Below are 23,240 nucleotides of genomic sequence, written 5' to 3'. Positions count from 1 at the left end.
GCCCTTGAGAGCGCTGCAGCTATCTTGATTATCTGCTCATTTACACTTTGAGTAATTATTAAAAATTATGCAATGCATGTGCAAAATCCTTATTACTTACCTTGTGTCATATTTTCTAAGAGTTAAAACAATGCAAAAAGTGAATATTGATTTTTCATTTACATTCCTTTCACTGATGTGTCTTTTGTTTGGATCTCTTATTTTTATTTTCTTTGCTATGTGTTCTCTTTTCATTTTGTTGGTTTTAGAGCATTTAAAGATGCACATGGCTTGTTGGCCTAAAAAAGTTCTGTGGTCCTGTTTTATAGATCCAGGTCATCAGCTTTGCCACTGAACATAATTGGGACTCCCTTGAAATATACGATGGTGGAGATATGACAGCACCGCGTCTTGGGAGCTTTTCAGGTTAGGATATGCCATGATTTAAAGATACAGTTTTATATATAGATATGTATGTGAGAGAACGTGTCTTTCTTTGCTCGCACATATAGATAAGGAGTTTATATTCATAATTTCCGATACCATTGTGAAATGTTCTTGTTTTTGGGAGGAGACTTCATGTGGTGTAAGCATGTCAATATTCAAATTCAAAGAGGTTTTCAGAAGAAAATAGGACACTAAAATGTTTAACTTTGATTAGTGGAATTTAGTTGATAATACTTTCAAAAAAATCATTTATTTTATCTTTCCTGGCCCTCACATAGAGGAAATACATGGATATAAATTGGTACTGACATTCAAGGAGCTTCTCTTGATAACTTTGACTTAACTTATCCTTATTAGCCTGCCTTTCTCATGAAAAAGATGAAGCATTCAATCTTCATCTAAACTCACCAGACCTCACAGAACAAACCATTTTAATACAACTGGAATATTAAAAAAACCCAGATAATTAGTTGTTTAAAATACATCAAGCACATACACTTTTTCTATTTTTATATAAGACTTTTTTATAGAAAGTGTGTTCTGTAAACCAAAGCAAGAGAAAGGGATTAGGTAATGAATAATAACCCAGACTCATGATTACTGTTCTGATTCTGATGTAGCTAAAGCAGGTGGATTTTTGCCTCTGGTCATTTCACAAACTTTTGAAGTATAGATGTATATTGGATTAGTAAGGAAATGAAGAATCAGCTGAAAAAATGACTGATTAACAGAATGCCATAAGGTGTGGCATATCCCTTTGGTCAGTTTAGGGCAGCTGTACGGGTTGTGTTGCCTCCCAGATTCTTGGCTGCCCTCAGCCTCCTCACTGGTGGGATGGTGGGGGAAGGTCATGACACTGTGTAAGTGCTGCTCAGCAATACCTCAAACATCCCCATGTTATCAATATGGTTTTGGTCACAAAACCAAAACACAGCACTGTGCCACCTACAGTGATTAATTTCATCCCAGCCAGACCCAGCCCAAGAGTTAGAACATATTAATTTAAATGCTAGTAACGAGGCTGTATGCTAAATTGGCAATAAGGAAAATGAAATTACGAAAGTTAACCTACTTTTGGAAGTGAATTATGTGGCTAATATATTGGACTCATTGGATAAAGAACAGATTAAAGTATGCATTTAACAATATTTTATTTAACAATAATATTGTGTGATGTGACTTCTCTGTACTGTCTGAATTTGGATACTATTTTGAGTCTCCATGTCAGACAGTAAACACCTTCCTTAAAGATGAGTTTGTCATCTTTGTGCTCCTCCATTTATATCTAGATTTTGCTTAATTAATTTTTTGATTTAGAAGTATTTACCAGTTCCTAGTTTAGATTGTAGACTTAGATAGATAATTCTTTTCAGCATTTCTTAAGCCTGTTTCAGACTCATACCTAGGCTGCTGACAGTCACTTTAGAAACAGAAAATGCCCCAAAAGAAAATGAGAATTTTTATTATGCTTCCATCATTAAAGTTCATTAGCTACTTGATACTGTCTTGGAGGGTAATCATAAAAAATGTTGTAATTTTTAGCTTTGGTAGGTCTTTCAGCTTCAGGCAGTAAAATATGGGTTACATGGTAACATGGGATAATAAAATAAGTATTTGTCATACTTAGCAATTCCAGTGGCAAAGAATGTATCCAGGGTTAGTGATAAGCTTATTGTGTAGGACACACAACATAGAGTTTTATTAGAGATATTTGAATTAGGAAAAGCTAGTATGTTGTTTTGGGATTTTTTAAAAAATGTGTTGTACCTGTTTCTTCATTTTCTGTCATATCCTCTGAATTAGCATAAGTGATTGAAATGTTATTGAGGGAAGAAGGTGTGGAGTACACACAGAAAAATATGGACTTCATTGTTCTGTACTGCAGGTATTATAAAAATGTAAGGAAACAGGAAAATGACAGTTGAGCTTGTCGTCATAGTCATAGTCAAATCTTTTATTTATGTAATTTTTGTTTCTCTTTACATCTCTTTTTATTCTGTCCAAGTCAGTAAGGCTTCCTCTAAACATGATGGGATCTTGTTTGATTGTACTCACATAGTACAATAGCCTCTTATTTGGCTTGTAATCAAACTTTTCCTGCAACTTCAGGAGAAAACAAGGCGGAACACAGCAGAATATTTGATTCCCATGAAGAGAATGAGAAGAAAACAAGCCTGTCTGATTCAGTCCTGGTTATGTCTTTTCTCTGCAAAACTCTGATCAGCATGCTATAGTTTATTCCATAACTTTTCTTTTTCCAGGTACAACTGTGCCAGCATTGTTGAATAGCACCTCCAATCAACTGTACCTTCACTTTCACTCTGACATTAGTGTGGCAGCAGCTGGTTTTCACTTGGAATACAAAAGTAAGGCTCCTTGTTTTTTCAAACTTGCTCGGGAAAAGCATGTATATAGAAAGAGAAACAGATATTTTACATAATTCTTTTTGCTTGCTTGTTTGGTTGTTTTTTTTTCCTGACTACCAAGCCTTGTATAAGTGGTATCTATTAAACTGAAATTTTAAATGAAGTGACATTTGAAATTGATGAAAAGCAGCTTTCACAAATTAGCATCACATAACAAATCAACCTGGCAATTCATATCAGCATTTTTCAAATGTGAGATTTAGCTGATCAAAAAAAAAAAAAGTAACTTAATTTCCCTGCTTGAAAATAGATAAAACCAGAGAAGATAATATATTTTTTTCCTATTAATATGTGCATGTATTTATGCCTTGTAGTTATTTTTTTCCTTCAAATTATTTTCTCTCAACTAATTGCTACCATTGCAAAAAAACAACATTTTAATCTTAGAGCTACAAAAAACACAACAGTTATCTTGGTAAATCACTGGTGGTATAAACAGACTAATCTAAGAGATTTCATCGCAAATTCTGATATATATCAACTTTTTATATGTTTTCTGAGAAACTTATATATTTTCTGAGAATCCTTATCATTTTTGGCACATCCTCTCTTTTTTCAAAGGCCATTCAAGAATTTTCTTGAAAATGGAATTAGCTTTTATATTTGAGTCCCGTAATAATATCTAGAAATGGTAATGTTGTTTTTAATGTTTTGAAGAACTACACATAAGTAAATAAGTATGGATGTTTTTTAATAAATTATATTTAGGACTGAAATAAAAAAAAAAGTAAAGAAAATATAAAGCTGCACAGAATTTTGAAAGACTAGATTTTCAGCTCATAATAAATATTTCAATATGGCTGTAGTCACAATATAGTCCTGTGTTTTCATTTAATTCCCTGAATAGTTCAAGCATTTATATGCAAGTACATTGTATGGGTTATTTTGATACAATCATTCTAGTGGTCATGTAGAATGAAAATATTAATATTATCTCTGCAGGATTTTTTTTAGAATCTGCTATTTTAAGAAAGAGGTTGGTTGGTTGGGTTTTTTTTTTTTTTTTGCCTGGGGACTCCTCCTCTACAGTTTTTCCTCCTCCAATATTTCTTTTTAACCTACAGTGAAAGTATAATTCCCTATGAAGCATAAAGAAGTACCTATTAATGCTAGAAAGTCAGAGAATAAACATTTTAAATTTTTATATTTTTACTGTATCAGTTTTATTATCTCTGCGTCTCAACTCCTGAAAAAGACTTGTTCTGTTGACAAGTAAAATCACTCAGATTTATACTTTTGTTTGTCTCTTAATTGCCAATTTCCCCACTGTGCTTTGTTAAAACATCTATTGGACTTCAGTGGTGCTAATATTTCAAGGCCGGTGTTTCTTAGAAGGGCACCTCAGCACAAGTCAAGGTAGCAATGTTGAGCATTCAGAGCTTAGTTAGCTGTTCTGTTGATAATCTGACGGGAAAGAAAAGAATTTGTCTCTTACGTGGCTACGTGGTCTCTGCAGGACTAGTAAGAGTACAGTATATCTCTCTGTGTGACTGAACACAGAAACTGAGCAAGTTCCCACAGCAAGAATTTACAGGTTTATATTGACCTTTTCAGATCAAGAGAAAAGCTGAGAAGGAAATACTTTTCTGTGCAGATATTGCTAGTATTTGATTATGAATTCTGAAGTCTCTGATCATTTGGTCAACTAATATTTGAAGCAGTATCTGAAAAATAAATACCTTTGGTTCAGATCTCAATTTAAAATTTGGAATAAAATATCATTTTGCTGAAGAGTTGTGTTAATAAAGAAAGCACAAAAATATCAGCTATCTGGGAAAAAAAGCATTCAACATGAAATGCTGTGTTAGAACTTCAGATACTTTCAAAAAATGTAAAAAAAATAATAAGCAGAAATAGATTAATAGTCATAGAGAATATGCTGAGTTATAAGGGACCCATCAGGATCATTGAATCCAACTCCTGGCCCTCTGCACCTGCATTGTTTGTTTGTCCCTTGATTCTTTCTAGATAAATTGCTTTGCCGATGGAACTTTCAGGTGTAGTGTAAGGGGATTCAGTTGAATTCTTTTATTTTCTTGCAGAAATTTGAATGTATGAATAGTATTAGTCCTCAATATATAATTTTAAGGCTGCTTTAATTAATAAGGTGAACCACGCAGTTCTGACAGGATTTGTATCAGCATTCTAATTACCAGGAAAAATGATCCATCACTCTGGGTCAAGTTGTATTCAAACATTTTGTAAAAAGCAGTGGAGTACTAAGATCAAATGTATAAAGAGCACAACACAGTTGTTAGCCCAAAGACTTAGTATTAATGTGTGCATCAAAGGGGAAAGCAGGACTTGGATCCTGCTTGGATTTATGTGGGATACAGCCAATCATGATACTTAATTGTTTTCAGTTATTGATTAAAAAATTTTTAAAAATTAACAGATTCTCAGAGAACTAAAATTGGTAAGCATATTTTTGTTTCCAAGTAGGTAATTTTATTATGACATTTTTTTAATAGAAATTTGGTGACTTCTCTGTGGCCCTGATTGAAATTTAATAATGACTTTCTTGGAAGTATTTAATTTATAATTATTTCAGTATTTGAGTAATGCCTCTATAAATCAAAATTTTCTTATGTATATTTCCTGCTCTTTTGTGGAATGGGAATGGATTTATTTATGAAGGGTTTTTTTGAGTAATCAATTGCTTTCAGAAACAACCATAAAAGTCTACAGTTATTCTGATTTTTCATCAGATTTCTAGGAAACTCACAGAGATCATGGTATATTCTTATTTTAAAAAACAAAAATCCAAAAAATGAAAATTCATAGCTACCTACATCCATCAGGGTAAACAACCCTATAGTTCTTTTCTCCTGCTACATGTATATAATTCCCAGTTAGTGTTAACTGAAATTATATGTACTCATCAGAGGACACTGGAACCTTTCATAAGGTTTTAGGTATAAGTATTTAGGAAAAGAAAAACTATCTGCTTTTGAAATTGTGAAAGCTTTCACAAGCATTTTTCTTGTGAAAATAATTTTTGTAGGGTAAAATGTTTCAAATCCTCTTTGTATTAGATGTTTTTCATTTTTTTATTTTTACCTTGTAATTGGGAACCAGACTTGTCATTTGGTCCTAAAACATTTAAAACATTTCAAGAATATTATTTATGTAAATGAGCTTTGTTTTACATCTTTGGGGATTAATTGAATTAGGCTCTCAGCAACCTGGTCTAGTGAAAGCTGTCCCTGCCCATGGCAAGGGGGTTGGAACTAGATGATCTTAAAGATCCCTTCCAACCTGAATCATTCTATGAAAATATTACCTGAGTAAGAAGTGTAGAAAATGTTGCTGTGTACTCACTGTTTCTTGCATAACAAGAATAAATTGTTAGAACAAAGACCACTAAAACCTTTCCTAAGCAAACACACAGTGAGTGAGTGTTAGTCCTGAAACAGTTAATTTCTTAAATATAAAATGAACACTTTAATTGATATATTGTGATGCCCAAAACTGCACACAGTACTCAAGGTGAGGTCACACCAGGGCAGAGTAGAGCAGGACAATAAACTCCTAAAAATGACATTAAGCAATTAAAAGTTTTCAAAGGAAGGTCATGAGAATAGTGAAGGGCCTTGAGGGGAAGCTGTATGAGGAGGGACTGAGGTCACTTGGTCTGTTCAGCCTGGAGGAGACTGAGGGGAGAGCTCACTGCAGTTAAAGCTTCCTTGTGAGAGGAAGAGGAGGGGCAGACACTGATCTCTTCTCTGTGGTGACCAGTGACAGGATCCGAGGGAATGGCCTCAAGTTGTGTCAGGGGATGCGTAGGTTGGATATTAGAAGAAGATTTTTCACCCAGAGGTGGTTGGGCACTGGAACAGGCTCCCCAGGGAAGTGGTCACCAAGCATGACAGAGCTCAATAAGTGTTTGGAGATTTCTCTCAGTCACGTGATGTGACCCTTGGGATGTCCTGTGCAGAGCAAAGAGTTGGATTTTATGATCCTTTTGAGTCCCTTCCAAATAAGCCTATTCTATGAGTCTGTGATATAATTATTTCTCTAGGAGGATAACAGTTAGGACTTAGAGTGAAGACAATTAGTTTTCCTACTGTAGGTACTAACAGAAATTATCCATTCACAATAAGAAGCTGTTCAGAACCTCGAGTCCAAATTTGTAATTCAAATCCTATATCAGCAGACTACAGCAGGCATTGAAGACATGAAGTGGACCTAGTAGTGTTTAGTCTAGCCCTAACTTTCACATAAATTACAAATTAGAGTACTAGCTGAAAATGCTCTAAACTAACCATTACAGTATTCTGCAGAACCCTGATGTCCTTATATAAAAAAAAAAAATCATCATTACAGCATTAGAAAGAAAGAATTATTTAGGAACATTCCCTTCATCCCAGAAGAAATTCTAAGGAGCAAGGTGCAACAGAGGGGAGTGTCCTTAAGTCACTACTAAATTGTTTATTCACAATAAAAATTATGCCTCTACAACTTGCACATCATATTTTAGAATAAATGGAAACATATTTCTGTTTAGAAGATATTTCACCAGTGTAAATGCTATAAACATGCCTGGGTTTGGATCACTATGTTAGGGAAAACTTTACTTCAGTAAGATATATTTATTTTGCTATCATTTGATCACATATCTTATATTCCACACTGTATATTATTTTGAAGTAACTGTATAGAAATTCATAAATACTTTATACAAGTTTCAGCCACTGAAAGCTTATTCAAATTGTAAATACTTCAAGATAATTTAAATGTTTGAATAAGAACAGTTTCATTTCTTGAAACATTTTCTTCCTTTTAACAATGTCTTTCTCTTGCCCTGTCCATTTGCAGGTTTTTTCTATGTATGTCTTTATTTTCATGGGAAGGATCTGGACAGTCTGCTCCTGCAAATCTAAGTCTGTGTCTAATCTAGGCAGTGCATAGGTTTAGTTTGTAGACTCACAAGTCTTAAGGCGAATAATATAATCTTATCATTCACTTTGGGATATTTTTGTGTTAGACATCAAGAATGTAAAAGTTGATTTTCCCAGGTTAAGTGGTCTACTGAATTTGTATGCTATGGTCAGACTGATGACGTAGATTTTTTTTTCCCCTTTGTTCCATTTTTATTTGTTTGGGTTTTGATTTTGTTTTGTTCTTCAAGTCAGATACACAAACTCATATTAAAAGAAATAATTGGTCAGTGCCTCAGAAAAATTTCTTTGTGGTCACAACAGAATTGTAAGTATTGAGGGCTACTATGTGATGTTTCCTGTTATTTCAGAGGAACTGTAGGTTTTTAAACTGGTTGCAGCAACCTATGGTTAACAAAGCAGTAAAATATGCAGCAGGTTACATTAGAAAATATGAGAATTAATAATTTAAGTAATCCTTCATATTAATGTGCTAGAATAAATACCAAACATAATTATTTGCACTACCACCAGCAAGTCAAATCAAAGAGTGTTTTGTTGCATTCCTAATATGTACAAGAGTAGGAGGAATAAATATCCCTGTTATTTGATTGAATTACTTTTAATCAAATAAATGAAAGAATCAACTATCCAAATGGTTTGTTCTGGAAATGTGACTGTTTAATTCCACTGCATTTGTGGCCACTGATCTTTTAAGTTTGGTCTTAAAATCTTGTTTATTTATTCAGTGATAGTTTAAATCTTTTTCTTAATATTCAAACAAATGAAAATCTAGAAAATCTAAAAAGTCTAGAAATAATGAGTGTTTTTCTCACCATGCTGCTTAAATTTCTCAGTTAAAGTCAAGTTTGTTTTAGTAAAAACTGAATACATGCTGAATATTGATATATAGGTTTAGGCCACCTTTTTAAATGTCTGTAAGTATCTATCTATCTATCTATCTATCTATCTATCTATCTATCTATCTATTTATATATCTTTCCACATTTGGGGATTACAATTAATTTTTTTCAGTAAAAATGTTCTTTCATACATTCAATATTTTTATAGTGTCATCCAGCTCTATTACCTTGAATTAAGATACATGGCACAGGTCACCGTCACTCATTTTGTAAGCTTTTTGTTTACTGCTACACAAAGACGATGGAATATGAGAATATAATGTTACTTTTAACCAACATATCCTTTTCTGAAGCCACTCTATCATGTCTTTTCAAGGGTTAAAATTTCTTGGCAGCTGAAATAAAAAAAATTACTGGTAAGAGGACTAGAGAACAATTGACTATCTTTGGTAGTACTTCTCTATCATGAAGGTATCTAATAAATTAAAAGAAGATAACTAATAAATTAAAAATCAGACTAGCAGAGAAGAAAATATATTCTTCCAAGTAGCATATTGTATTTCACAGGTCCAGTTTAAGATCTTTCATGCAATTTGGATTTTAATGTAGCTCTTCAGTGCAAGTCTTTTCTGTTTCCCTGTGTTAAAGCAGGTGTGAATCATAAACATGCCATTTTTAATTTAGCAGGTCCTGATCCTGTCAGTATGTCTGTGCAACTTACTAGATGTTGACAAGAGTCTAACCTCTCTGCAGTAATTCATTGAGATAAAGACATTTTTTAGGCTGCTGTCTGAAGCATGAAGTTTTGAAAGGGACAGCTTGGATTTTGATATACATCACCATCAAAATGGAAAGAACAATTCACTCCAACTTGATGTTTGTAACATAGTAAAGCATCATATGTTTTCATTAGCTGCACAGGGTGGGAGGAATTCAAAAAAGAAAGCCTGATGACTTTTGGTCCAGCTGTCAAGACATTCTTGTGTTGTCCAGTTCTCAGCTTTCTGAAATGGACACTAATGGGCATTCACATTGTCAGATATGCCAGCAAGGATTTTCTTTCTGCCAGCAGTGGCAGTGATTTTTGGACGGAATTTGTGGTAATGGTAGGCATGGGTATAATTATGTAAGTAAAGCATATTTGTCTTATGCCACAGCAGAGTCAAGAAACTGTTTAGCAAACAGTAAGTGGAAGAAGGTCAGAGAGAGGGTTATCACTCTTGACATTGATGTGTTCTATTTTGTACTGCATAGCAGAAGCTGAGCTATGAAAAGCATGTACTTAAGAAATCTTTGCTCCTTTTTTGATTGCTTGGACTTGACATTTAACATGTTTTCCCTGTATTAGTGACTGTTCACATACAACCTAGTTTAATAATGTATTTCCAAGTCTCTGAATATTTAAGATTCCAAGTTTGTCCTCAGATACCAGAATTTGTTTGCTTTCTCTCAAGCATTCTTTTGATGTTTAGACCTGTTCTAACTAAATCAGTTTTTGAACCACGCTGTGCTAGTGTTGTGGAACGGTTAGAATAACAGAGATTTGAGGATTCAGAATAGAATTTGATTCTGCTTTCAACTTTTTCTTGCTTTTGGGAGAGTAATATTGCTTTTCAATATCAGGTATATCAAAGGAAGTCAAAGTGTTTTATGACATTCTGATAGAATATTCTATAATTTGCTTCATCTTTCAGACCAAAGAAGTAGTATATACAAAATGTTATGAAACATATAAGCAGCTAGCAGAAAAAAAAAGTTTTTCCTAATTATTAGAATCTGTTAAAGATAAATATATATTATATCACAGTATCAATTACACAGAAAGTTAGTTTTAAGATTTTCAACTGATCAGTCTGTTTAAATTCTGTATGGTGTTCGACCAATGATGGAATGAGCTATATAACAAGCACATTATTGGTGTTGCTATGCAGCCACTGTTACAGCTGTTTCTGTAACTCAGAAAAATATGTAAAAGTAACTTTATTCATACAGATCTAAGCCTGCAGCCCTGTTACTCTCAACATACAGGAATGCTGAGTTCCAAAATACAAATTTCTTGATGACAGGAAGTGAACCTGAAATTCACAGAATTCAGCAAGTAGATTGATAACTGTAAGCAATTTAGTCATTGTGTCTTTGTTAGGTGTTTTTTATTTAATGACAGTGATCTTGGAGCAGATGTTTTCAAATTTTATTTTCTATTCAAGAGTGAAAGGGTGAGAAAATGCAGAAATAAGCATTGATTTTCTTCAGTAGCATCTGAACATTGGATTTGCAAATTAGTGAACAGCAGTCTGTATATGATAATTTGAATTATTGAGATGAGACACCTCACTTATGTGAAACAGTTTGTTGTGGATGCATATCACAGCTATTTAGTACCTATACTCAAAGGAACTTTCCAGACGCAAATACGTTTATGGTATTGTGAAATGCAGACTGATTGACCAAAAGAATGATACAGTAAGTTTTTTTACAAAATTGCAGTTTGTTGTTGAAATAAATTTATAAATAATGTTTTCTTAAATACCCATAATTCTGTGGTAAGGGTTCATTAAGGCAGATAATATCAATGAAGACCGGCTGTCCACTTATCTATGTTTTTTCAATCTTTGTCTTTTTCCAGCTGTAGGCCTTGCTGCCTGTCCAGAACCAGTAATTCCTAGCAATGGGATCAAATCAGGCGATAGATATATGGTGAATGATGTTTTGTCATTTCAGTGTGAGCCAGGATATACATTACAGGTATTTTTTTCTTTATTTATTTATTTGAATAATACACTGTGGAATGATTGCAATAAAGTGCCAAGAGACCTGTCCAAAACATATCTTAATGAAGTCTGTAGTGTGTACGTAGAGATGATTTAGGTAGAGCCTATATGAGTGCTCCCAAATTATAAAGCTACAAATATGTGGCATTTCTGTCCCTGAGTAAATCTGGGCTGGGAAATTTTGTCTTAAATCAACATACTATTGAGCAGTAAAGGCCAGCAAAATGGACATTAAAATAACATGGATAAAATATTTTCACTAAAAAATTGTTATAGTACTATACTATAGAGTACTGTGTTTTTTCCTTTTGGGGGATTGATTTATCTAGGTGACATTTTAATGTAGAAATATGGTGTGGGATTTCATATTCTGCTCAGGAATCATGGAATTTAATTTCTAAAGTAAATTTTATTAATGTTAAATCTACTCTTAAAAATCTTTCATGGAAAAGTATTAGAAATTAGTTCACTGATTGGGAATGTTCTCTGTTCACACACTGGTTTAATTTCCCACAGTAAACATATGATCAAGGTGTTCTTTGTAAATTTTTCAGCACTCTGTAAATCTAAGACTAAAATCTTTTTTCTTTCCTCACTTGTTTTTCTAATTTGTTTAAATGTAATCCACCACTGGTGAAATACATTGAGAACACCTGAGTTCAGAATCTCTTGCTTGGTAATAGGTCCCAGCCAAGACAGTGCAAAACCTGTATCAGAAAAGGCAAAGCATCACAACTTCTGTTCCTTACAAGGATAAAGTTCCCCATCTGAGGACTGCCAGTTCAATGTTTCCACAACATATATAGGATATTTCTTTGGTCTCCATATTTCTTACTATTCTTCTAAAATTCTTGCTGGATTCAGACTAAGCATCTTACCTGTAGGCTGGTTGTGGGAACACATGCACAAGAGGCGTCTCTCTAGGTAGCCAGGTATATACTTACCTTTTAAGTCATGTATGGCAGGTGTAGGTCAGGCATTTAAACTAATTAATTCTCTTTACTTGTACTATATGACATGAAACAACCTGCATTGGGAGCATTCCATATCGATAGCAAAAAAAGGTGTTGTTATATTGGTATCCTGCTAATTAGAAAATATTCAACTTGAGCACGACAAAGCCTCTTCTCCATCTACCCTGAGCACTCATTGTTTATTTAACAGTTTGAGGGTTACTTAAAAGCCAGCTTATTGTTCATATTTGAATTACTTCAATGTTTTTCCTTCAAAATTAATATTATTTTGAAAATACCTCATGGTATAAACCGATTAATTTTTGGAGTTTTAAATTTTATTTTCTCTATTTCATATTTCCCTTACAGTGTCATTTAGTTAGCGTGTCAGTAACAAATGATAGATTTGATAACATTTTTATGCCATGGTCCCTTCAGACAGATTATCTGTTATTAAAAATGGACACCAAAATAGATTCAGACTCTCATTTAAAGACCACTTTTGAACCATTAACAATTTTCTATATCAAAGTAGCATTAAACTAAGTAAATGATGAAAGGACATATTATGTGTCTATACCTATGTTGCTATAGCTGAGGTGAAGATATGGGAACTGAAATTTTGTCTTCAGCACTATTTATTTGTTGAAACAGGGTGTTGGCATGCTTTTGGCCTAGCTGAAATATAATAGTAGTAATTCTTACAAGCTAGAGACTATTCCTCACAGGTAGTTTGCATGATGGCACTTTTTTGGAGTTGAATTCAGAAGAAAAAGGTTAAGGAGGCAGATATACAAAGCACTGTGCATTTGTATTCAATCTCATACATTTCCCCTAGCATAGATGTGGCTTAGATGTTCTTGTAGGGCTTTTTTTTATGCATTGAGCTAAATTTAGCATTATTCATCTGTAGGTTCAGGACAGTCTATTTCAATGCAGAATCTATCTGGAAGTCAGCCTGTAATAAACTTGGTTACACAACAATAATAAAATTGTATTTTAAGTGTTCTTGGATTAAAAAAAAAAAAAAAGTAATTCCTTTCAGGTTTTTTTGGTGGTTTTTTTTTTGGTTTGTTTGTTTGGGGTTTTTTTTGTTTTTTTGGTTTTTTTCAGAAAGGTTCCTATTTTGAATATTTGTAGAAAAGTTATGTGCAATTCTTTATGTATTTTTATTCAATTCCACTTTATGGTGAAAGGTTCAAGATCTGTTGATAGGTCTCTCATATAATTGCTGTTCATATAATTGCCAAGAGGTGTTTGGTTAGTTCCTCATTGCTGTGATCCAGGTCACTGCTTCTGAGCTGTTATGTCTGAAATATATTTAGGCAAACATCTGATTTATGGCTAAGCTTATAGCAGTGACTTGATAGGAAACAAGTGAAAAAACTAAGCCTATACTAATGGTTTTCTGTGGAGATGGAATAACATGTAACACATTAATTTAATATAAAAAACAGCCATCTAATCTCAATCAGCTGTTTAGATTTTCATTGTGACACTAGACATAATCAGCCATACTCCTCCAAGGACTGATTCATGCTAAGATTTCATGTTAGAACAAGAACTTTAATCTTAAATTATCACCCTTCATCAGTAATATCAAAAGGTTAACACAAGTATCAAACTTGAAACTGCTTACATTTAGTGGGGTGACCTCTACTTGTATCACCCATCATATTGCAGACTCTTTTATCCCTACCTTTTTCAACTTTTAGAAATGTCTAAATCGTGTGTGTTGAAAAAAGGGCATCATTATTCAGTTTTATTTACATGGATTAGAAATGGATACATGCTCAAGATACAGCATCATCAAATATTCTGTCCATATTTAAAATAGTAGTGGTGAGACATTGATGTGGAGTGATAACAGTAGAATTAGCATACTTCAGAAGTGGTTGGAATATGTACAGGAAACCTTTTGAAAATACACATTGTTAGCCCTGGCTCAATGTTTTGGATCTACTCTTACTTACAAAACATTCAGAATGCGAGTTCATAAATACTGTATTAGTATAAGATAATAATGCCTTTGTGAAGAAGAGAGCTGCACACAAAAAACCGCCCATTTGTATTAAAGCTAAATTGCAATACACTGTGTGTATCACTATCACAAAACTATATGATGTCTTTTGTCTATAAGCAGGTCTTACCTGTAGCCCTTTCATATGACTAACTAGACTTTTTTTATGTACTTACAGGGATTCTGTTATTAAATACTTCCTTAAAATTTCATAGCATATTGTTCCTTAACTGTATATATTCCAACTGTAAGCCTCTTTTTCAATACATCCGAAAATTTAATACTAGCTGTGGAGGCTGACATATATAAAAACTAGTTTCACTGGCTTTTTCAAAGTGTAAAACAAAGATCTTCAATATCTGAAATCAATAGAAAGGAGTTTGAATATTTTCAAAATATTGATGAGAATTGCTATGCTGTATGGATTCTGCTGTAAGAAAGTGCATGCATATCTATATATATGGCATGTTAGTCAGAACAGGTAAAAGATAATCCAAATTAAAAAGAAAATATAATGAAAATAGTGTTCTATGAGGCACAGTATGTTTTCTATTCAACAAATATAGACCAGCAAAACTGTTCATAATTTTTTTTTCCTCTTTAGCTGTGAATTTATCCTCAATCTTTAGAGAACATATTCACAGCTAGCAATAACAATCAGCTGTGGATTAGTTTATAATTGAGACTTAGCAGAAAAGTCATAGAGCTCAAACTACTACCTGGAGATGCATAAGAAAGGTAATTGCTAGCTGTAGGATTAAGTGTCTCCCCACAGGAGGGAACTTTAAAAGACTGAAATCAGAGTGTGCTCTTGTTGGAAAGAGGCTTGAAGCTAGAGGAATCATTTAATTTTATTTTTCAAAAGATCTTTTATAAGCTATTTTATGTTTTTCCTGACTGTGGTAGTTAAATTACGGCTTCCCCCTTGACTCACATCAGAGACATGCAATCACAGAAAACTAGAAAAGGAGAATAAAATAAAACAATGCAATCTTGGAAGACTCGAAAGAGGGAGTAAAACAGAGAATATTACATTAATTAAATTATTCAAAACCTCATCAGTTTTGCAAGTAACTAAGATGACACAGTAAGTGCATGCACTTTTTTTTCCTTTAAAAATGTAGCTTTTAAGAAAAAGATTTTTATTGAATTATCAATTTGGAGTCTTTTTAGAAGAAAAAGACTAATTTATTTTTCATTATTTTAGTGAAAACTGATCCTTTATCCTTCCAAGTAATTTTCTGGATGTATTTCAGTTTGGTTTTCAGAACATGATTGCCTAAATATACTTAACTAAATGATTAATTAAAGAAGTTTTATTCCATGCAGTTCTATATGAACTTTATTCAAGGTAGAGTGTAAACATTCCAAATGGTGTGGAAGAAATGTCATCAAATGGATTTTCTTTTACTGCAGTTTACTTATTCATTTTCTTATTTTTATAAGATTATGATTACTATGGACAAATAATATTTAAATACATCTTCGTATTATATTGATAAGATGTGCTGCCTTGTTAAATTTTAAACTCATTATACACCTGATAAAAATAAACTAGGGATGTTAAGTGACTAGCACGAGTTTGTATATCTAGGTGATCAAAGCAGAAACTAAACCTTGTTGTCAGTCCTGCACCTCAATATTTGTTTCAGTTGTTCTCACTCCTGCCAGTTTATTCAGCCTTTGCATTTCAGCAGCAGAATGCATAACCTGAGTATCTCAAAGGACAGAATTGACAGAAAAGATTTTTGTGCAACTGTTAAGTTCCCAGTTTGAACTGTTTCTAGGGAAAATAAAGATGGGAGCACTTTGGTCCTAGGCAGTCACCCTGAGCTGTGTGGGACTAGACTGTGCAAGTCACAACCATGTCTTGATTTACTTCCTGTCACCACATGAGTCTTCTTGGTTCTTGTGTTTTTTCTTAAATTAGATGGAGTAAATTAAATATGACAGCAATATAAAGAGGCAATTGTATTTCTGTTGCTGTCTGCCAAGATGTTGCATGAATGCAGTGGGTCATGTTGTGAGGCCATGTGAGAGGACAAGGCCTGCTGCTATTTGTTGATGGCAGTCTTGGCATGGTCCACATTGAACATCTGTAGCAAGCAGATGAGGAACAAATTCCTCTCCATGTCTGTAGTAGTCATGCAGAGCAATGGTTGATTCACTATGTATTGCAGTGTAAAACTCAACCACTATGCCTGCACTGTGGATGGAGTACACTGGAATTGAAACAGGCAGTGAACTAGTCAGATGAGTGCACATAGTTAGCCACTTCTACTTTCAATAAATTTTCAAGTTACCACAGGAAAGACATTTTAGAACATTTATCCAACAGAAAAATAAGAACATAAATCCCAAACTATTTGAAAATAGAGTTTCATTCAAGAAATTGTTATGTAGTTGGCTGAAATAAGAACCTATACTGATTAGATTGTCCAGGAGGTCCTGTGTAGCTCTGTCTTTCAGGAGAGTCCCATAAATGAGTATCTGTAATCTGATGTTTTGCCCTTTCCAAACAGGGCCGTTCTCATATTTCTTGTATGCCAGGAACAGTTCGACGCTGGAATTATCCATCTCCTCTCTGCATTGGTATGGAAACCTGTTTTCAGTTTTGTGACCATCAATAACAAGAAACTCCCAACCTTGTCATGCCCATTGTTCCTCAACTTAAATCTCCTTCTCCTTAACTCTCCTTAATTCTCCCTCCTCAAATTAATTCACCTTCATTTTTTGAGTTTTCATGTGTATCTATGAAATATGGAAAAAAAAAAGATATTTTTTTTGTCTATAAATGGTTAAATGCTATTTAAAAAAATATTATGAGAATGGGCAAAGGAGGAAACTTATGTGTTAACCATTGGTTAGCTTTTTCTGGATAATCAGCTTTGAATCAGGCTGAATCTTCTTAATGAAGTTAAGAGATTCCTTTTGCAGCGTGCTCAGCTTGGAAAACTTAGGAGTCAGTTACTTCATGCAGGGCACCTGAGAGATTTCCTAAAGAAGCAGGCAGCGGAGAGCAGCTCTGAAGCCAAAACTTCAGCGGTGGTGGAATGCAAAGGAGTTTTAGGGATCCAGAAAGGCTGTCTCTTTTCATCTGAGAAAGATGTTAAATTATGCTGAGTTGAAAAGTAAAGCTAAAAAGCATTTTCCTTTTAGTACATTTAGACCTTAGCCAAACAGATCTGAGTTTTCTGTGTGTAGAAAATAATATTTTGAAGTACTTTTTCTTGATTAGGCAAAATTTAAGAGTGTCAAGATTTGCTGTATTTTGTATTTTTTCAAGAAAAAGCAGGAAGTGAGGAGTGAGAAGCACAGGTCCATCATAATGTACTGTCACTTTAGCTTTGAAATATATTCTTCAGTGAATGCTTTTAATTTTAATACTCAATCAGCAAAAGCTGTTACTATCAATTTCATATCTAAGAGGGATTAAAAATATTGGGATGATACTGTACAACACTAATGTGAAATAGATTCTTAGTCAAGTTGAGCCCATGTATTTTTTTTTTATTGCCAACTTCTATAGAAAGAGTCAGTTTTGATTGATATGAAGGCAGTGCATTTCCTTCCAATCAGTTGTAGAAATGGCAAATGTATTCAAGGAGGGGTGTTTTGGGTTTTGGGCACTTCTATTGTTTCTTTTCTTTTCATGGTAACCTTGTGTTTCACCTTATACTAAATATAGTTCCTTCTTGAAAACATTGAGCTTAAAACATTACCCTCCCTCTTCCCTTGCCTCTAACACTTAAAATATTGATTTTTATAGAATGCAAGCCAAAATCAGTACAATTATTACAATAGACAGTATCACAATTGTGTTATGAGATCATGTGTCAATGTAATGCCTGGCATGAAGACTCACAGGCCTTAAAGTAATGATTCTTCAAATAATAAATATAAAGTTACAATATTCTTACTTGATTTCTTGAAATTATTCCTACTTCATATTACTGTCCTAGCATATGTGTAAACTTGGCCACTTTTTTGCAGGTTGCTTTACGTATTTATGCTTATATGCTTTTTTAGCTTTATATCATCCTAAATTAAGCAAATGGGTTTTCAATTTCCAAACATATGAATTTGCTGAATAGAAGGATTCCAATAGAAAACAAAGAATTATTCTGTTATGCAGCAAGTCTATCTTCTTTCTGAATTAAAGGAAAAACTGTAGTATGAGGGTTTCTTTCCCTGCTTGTTTTTAAACGCAAGTGTATTTTTGATTATATTGAGTAACAGATTTGTTGCTGCATCATGATTTGGGATCGTAATTCAGTTTAATTCCAGATTTGTTTATCTGATTGTGAAACATATCTCAACATACACCAGTCCTTTTTAACAGTAATTGCCAAGCTGAAACAATGGGCTGCCCAGTCTATATGTACAGCTACACATTCCTAGTTATATTACAGTGAACATATCACCTTGAGTAAAGATTTTGCTGTAAATTACATCCTTTTATTTTCCTCCTTCATGAGGAGTGTTTTGACCATGATAAATTTTACTGCTTTTTGGGTCAAGGGAACAAAATGAAAAATCCATTTTGAATTAGGCATATTTCAAATACTAAGAAATAATATTAATAAAAGATATCTTGATTTTCTTTTTGTTTTTAATAGCTAAATGTGGTGGAACACTCACAAACATGGCTGGTGTGATCCTGAGTCCAGGTTTTCCTGGAAATTACCCTAGTAACTTGGACTGTACATGGAAAATTTTATTGCCAATTGGATATGGTAAGTAAATGTACATTGGAAGAGCAATCATTTGTAACTATCAGATTTAAATATACATATATATAACATTATGTTATTATAAATATTTTATTTCCAATATGAAGTAGATTTTATCCAGTGGATGTATTGTGAACCCTTACATAATTATTTGCTATATTTTAAATGAAAATGGTTGGCAATTTTAAAATGTGTCTTTGCCAGAGCAACATGTTATTAACTCAGCCTGTCTCAGAAACTGATTTCAAAGCAAAGAGATCTGTGGCATGAAGATATATCAGATGAAATAAATAATTTGACTTCTAAATTAAATAATGTTTTTTTGTGCTCCGAGTGACTTTTTAAATAGTTTTTTATATTCTATTAAAATAGACAAAACCTCACTTCTAGAACTTCAAATTCGGTTAAAAGCATTCTCAAGCTGTATTCCAAATCCTAGATTACAGTTGCCAACTTAGAATATTTCTAGCTTTACATTAAAACTATGTCATACAAAAAAAATCTTCACAAATAAGTGATACCTATGTTGGAAAGGTAATCAGAGATAATAAGGAATCTATAAGTTCATGTAGAAAACACGGTCCTCTATCACTATCAGAACTCAGAGAGGAATAAGTTTTCTTGCTGTGAAACTTCATGTCCCATACTGTAAATTCAATATCACTGCTCAATAAGAAAAAGAATTTCAAAAACTCATTACTAAATTTGCTATTCTAATTTGATGAAATTAGTTTATTTGCCATATTCTTCATTTGTATTCATAGGAGGGATTTTTGTAGTGAGATGCACCACTTTCATAGTAGTTTACTAAATTAATCTGTAAGAAATGCTTTGCTGCTGTTTAGGATAGTGCCCTGTACCATTGAACACCAGGTAAAACTGATCCCTCATATTTATGGATAGCCTAAGTAGCCTTAGATATCCTCACAGATGTAGGAGAACCACAGACAGACCATCCTTCACTAGATTAGACATTCTCCAGCTACATTTGCAGGAAGTACAAATGATAAGCAATGTCATCCTAATTAGATTATTACAATGCTGCCTTTGAAAAATAATCCTTCATATGTCTCCGGGTTGCTCTTTTTCTTTAAGCTTTTCCATGTAGAAAATCTTTTATAAATTAATTGCACAAGAGCCTCTTGTATCCTTTTATTACTTCTTTCACGTCTCTGAAAGTCTCTGGTGGTCTCTTTTCTATAAATAGAAAAGATAATAGCTTTGTTTAGTAAGGGTTTTAACACATACAAGTTTTATAGCACTGATCTATCATTGCCTTCAAAAATACTACGAAGGATGTTTTTCATCCCCAAATTCTGTCAGTGATATTTTCCCTCAAGTATTTGTTACATAATCCACATATAATATCTTTATATCAGGTTTAAAATTATAATTGATGTGATCTTTCCCAAATTACTTCTACTTGGATATTATTTTAATTAGAAGTATAAGCTTGTCTTCTGAAAAGCTTTTTTTTTACATATATTCTATTGTATCAAAAAACCCCTGTGTGCTTAATCAAAGCCTAACAATAAAATTGTGAGAGCTAAATGTGTCCTAAATATAGTGCTCTCTTCATTACATGAAAATACATAAGTCATGTAAAAGAAGACACTATTAAAATCCAAATATTTTAAAATAGAAAATATATATTGTTCAAGTGAGTTGTTGGGATTTTAAAATGATCTTGTGTCACTGTGAATTAATTAATATTTATAAAAAAATTACCTCAGCTTGGAATTTTCATTATTCAGCTTACATTCAAGTGAGAGAAGAAGTGCTGTTGGGATTCTAGCAGAAAGTAATACATTTATAGTTTGATCAGATAATGATTTGTTTTCCGTAGCTATCAGTTTTATTCCATGTAATTTTCTTTAAGAATTTGTTTAGTGTAGAAAAATTCTTCTGTGTCATATCAAATTGACATTTACAAATTGTATAAACTTGGATTTAAGGCTTGAGGAGACAGATACAGTGTGTTCTGTAATTGAAATTAGCATGTTTGAAACTGCTTTAGGTAGTCTATTTATTTTTTATTTACCTTTAAACCTACTTCTATACTTTCAAAACACAAAGTCATTCTATACTGAATACATACAACTAGACATAAAAATTCCTTCTCAGAAATTAAATTAGAATGATTCAGTTTTAAAGGTACTCCATGGCTCATCAGAGTATAATTTATAACAGTACATTACTTTTATTCAAATACATAAACATGTTTGGGATCTATGCAAGTATGCCAGATTTGATTATCTGCTTGTCACTTTCGCAATTTTGGTATAATATTAAATGGCTGCTCCATTCTGTATCATTTCTATGGTGCTGACTTCCAGTCTCTGTTGGGAATCTCTAGGCATTGATGCTGAAGTCGTTTCCAGGCTGCTTGGTGCTCTACCTCATCTCAGATCCTGAGGGCGTTGCAAAATTAGTGACACTATTCAAGTTAGACTAGCCAGATCAAACATCATACAGAGATGGCTGACATTATGACTCTGATGTGTTTGGTGTGTGCCTCTCTATTGATGGCACTGTATAAAGTGTTGTTATTCAGCAGCTGAAATACTTGTTTTCATAATTCTCACTTTGCATAAGTCAGAGAAGGCACTAGAACTAAATATCCCATACTTTTACAAGTGTTCCATAAAACCCAGTTTATTTGGTAGCTTATTTAATTTCTCTTGTAGGAAAAAACCCCCCTTTTTTATACCATTGATTCAATCTTAATACCACAGGGGTGAAGAAATCAGCTGTAAACAAGACTGAGTGCATTACCCTGGTAATCTATTACCCTGGTAATTAATCTATAATGTTCTCTTCTGGAATGAAGAATATGTCTCTACTGCTAAGTAAGAATGTCAAGCAGAGTTAAGGCATTGACTGTTTCACACTGCTTTGTTGGCTCATTTACTAATTCTATTTTATTCTATTACAGCTGGTTCGTCATAGTTCTACTAGAGCAAAGTTAGGCCCCAAAAGTGCAGTTGCAAGTTACTTGGTACTAGGCTTCCAAACCAGGGATTCATCCCACATTTTTGTTTTGATATGATACATACACATTATTTAAGACTGGATTTCAGGTTCTTAGTCCACAGGAAGTAGTGCGAAAACTTCAAAACAGCTCTCCCCATGAGATTATCCTTATACTTCCAACTGTTCTGCATATTTTGAATACTGAAAAGCCTTGTTCAAGCACCTGATTCCTGGAGAGGGCTTGTGGTAAATTGTCTGAATTCCCTGTCACCAATCTGGAGTTCAGTGCATCTTATAAGGCTGCATACGGGGTAAAATGGCTCCAAAGACACACTGGCCCAAGCTAGAGGGAAAGTGAGACAAATAAAGGTGACCCAGGGTAGGAAAAATGAGGTAGAGTAAATAGCTGGAACTAGGTAGGTAAACTTCTGCCCCAGAAAATTCACTCTGTAAGTAACCCAGCTGATCCTGAGCTGCTGGGAGAGGCCTTGGTCCTGCTACAGGGGTGTACTTGGGGTGGCAGAGTTCCAGCCATACCATGGTACAGCAGGATTTGTGATTTGCCCCTCCTTTCAGTCTTTCTGTTGATTGGTTTAGGAATATGAAAAATCCCTGGTGTTGATTTTGTGACTTTATGGCTTACTTTCATTTGTCCCTTCATGTGTGATTATAATATTATTTATGGATAACCAACAAATTAGAAACTCTGACTCTTTTAATACCCATTAGCCTTTTCTTTAACTTAAGCATCCCACTTTGAATGGTGATTAAAGTATAAATATCGTGCCTGTAACAACTGTTATAATTTTATTTTTATTTACATGCTTTACTATTAAGCAACACAAGTTATAAAATTTTTCTTCCTTTCTCAATGCTACAGGTGCACACATTCAGTTTCTGAATTTCTCCACTGAGGCAAATCATGATTTCCTTGAAATTCAGAATGGGCCTCACCACACAAGTTCTATGATTGGACAGTTTAGTGGAATGGAACTCCCATCCCCTTTGCTAAGTACTACTCATGAAACACTTGTCCATTTTTATAGTGATCACTCAGAAAACAGGCAAGGATTTAAGCTGACATACCAAGGTAAGGATGAATTAGCACAATGATCTTTATATGTTTTGTATATATTATGTAGCATTTTAAAATCTGTAGATTGTTTAATAAATAATAAATAGGATGGAATTTTTA

At 33.5% G+C, this 23,240-nt stretch overlaps 1 protein-coding gene across 4 annotated transcripts in view; it reads left to right on the top strand.

Moving 5' to 3' along the window:
• CSMD1 (CUB and Sushi multiple domains 1) overlaps positions 1–23,240 on the top strand; it is a 1,052,894-nt gene that overhangs the window by 905,998 nt on the left and 123,656 nt on the right. For all 4 annotated transcript variants that reach the window (XM_064412131.1, XM_064412130.1, XM_064412133.1 and 1 more), the window contains 6 exons: positions 309–405; positions 2,688–2,792; positions 11,222–11,340; positions 16,862–16,931; positions 18,959–19,075; positions 22,926–23,135. In XM_064412131.1, coding sequence (XP_064268201.1) covers positions 309–405; positions 2,688–2,792; positions 11,222–11,340; positions 16,862–16,931; positions 18,959–19,075; positions 22,926–23,135 — 718 coding nt within the window. The remainder of the gene's footprint in view (positions 1–308; positions 406–2,687; positions 2,793–11,221; positions 11,341–16,861; positions 16,932–18,958; positions 19,076–22,925; positions 23,136–23,240) is intronic.

This window comes from Passer domesticus, chromosome 3, assembly GCF_036417665.1.
Source record: "Passer domesticus isolate bPasDom1 chromosome 3, bPasDom1.hap1, whole genome shotgun sequence".
NCBI classification, from domain to species: domain Eukaryota; kingdom Metazoa; phylum Chordata; class Aves; order Passeriformes; family Passeridae; genus Passer; species Passer domesticus.
This window is presented reverse-complemented; position numbering and strand designations above follow the sequence as displayed.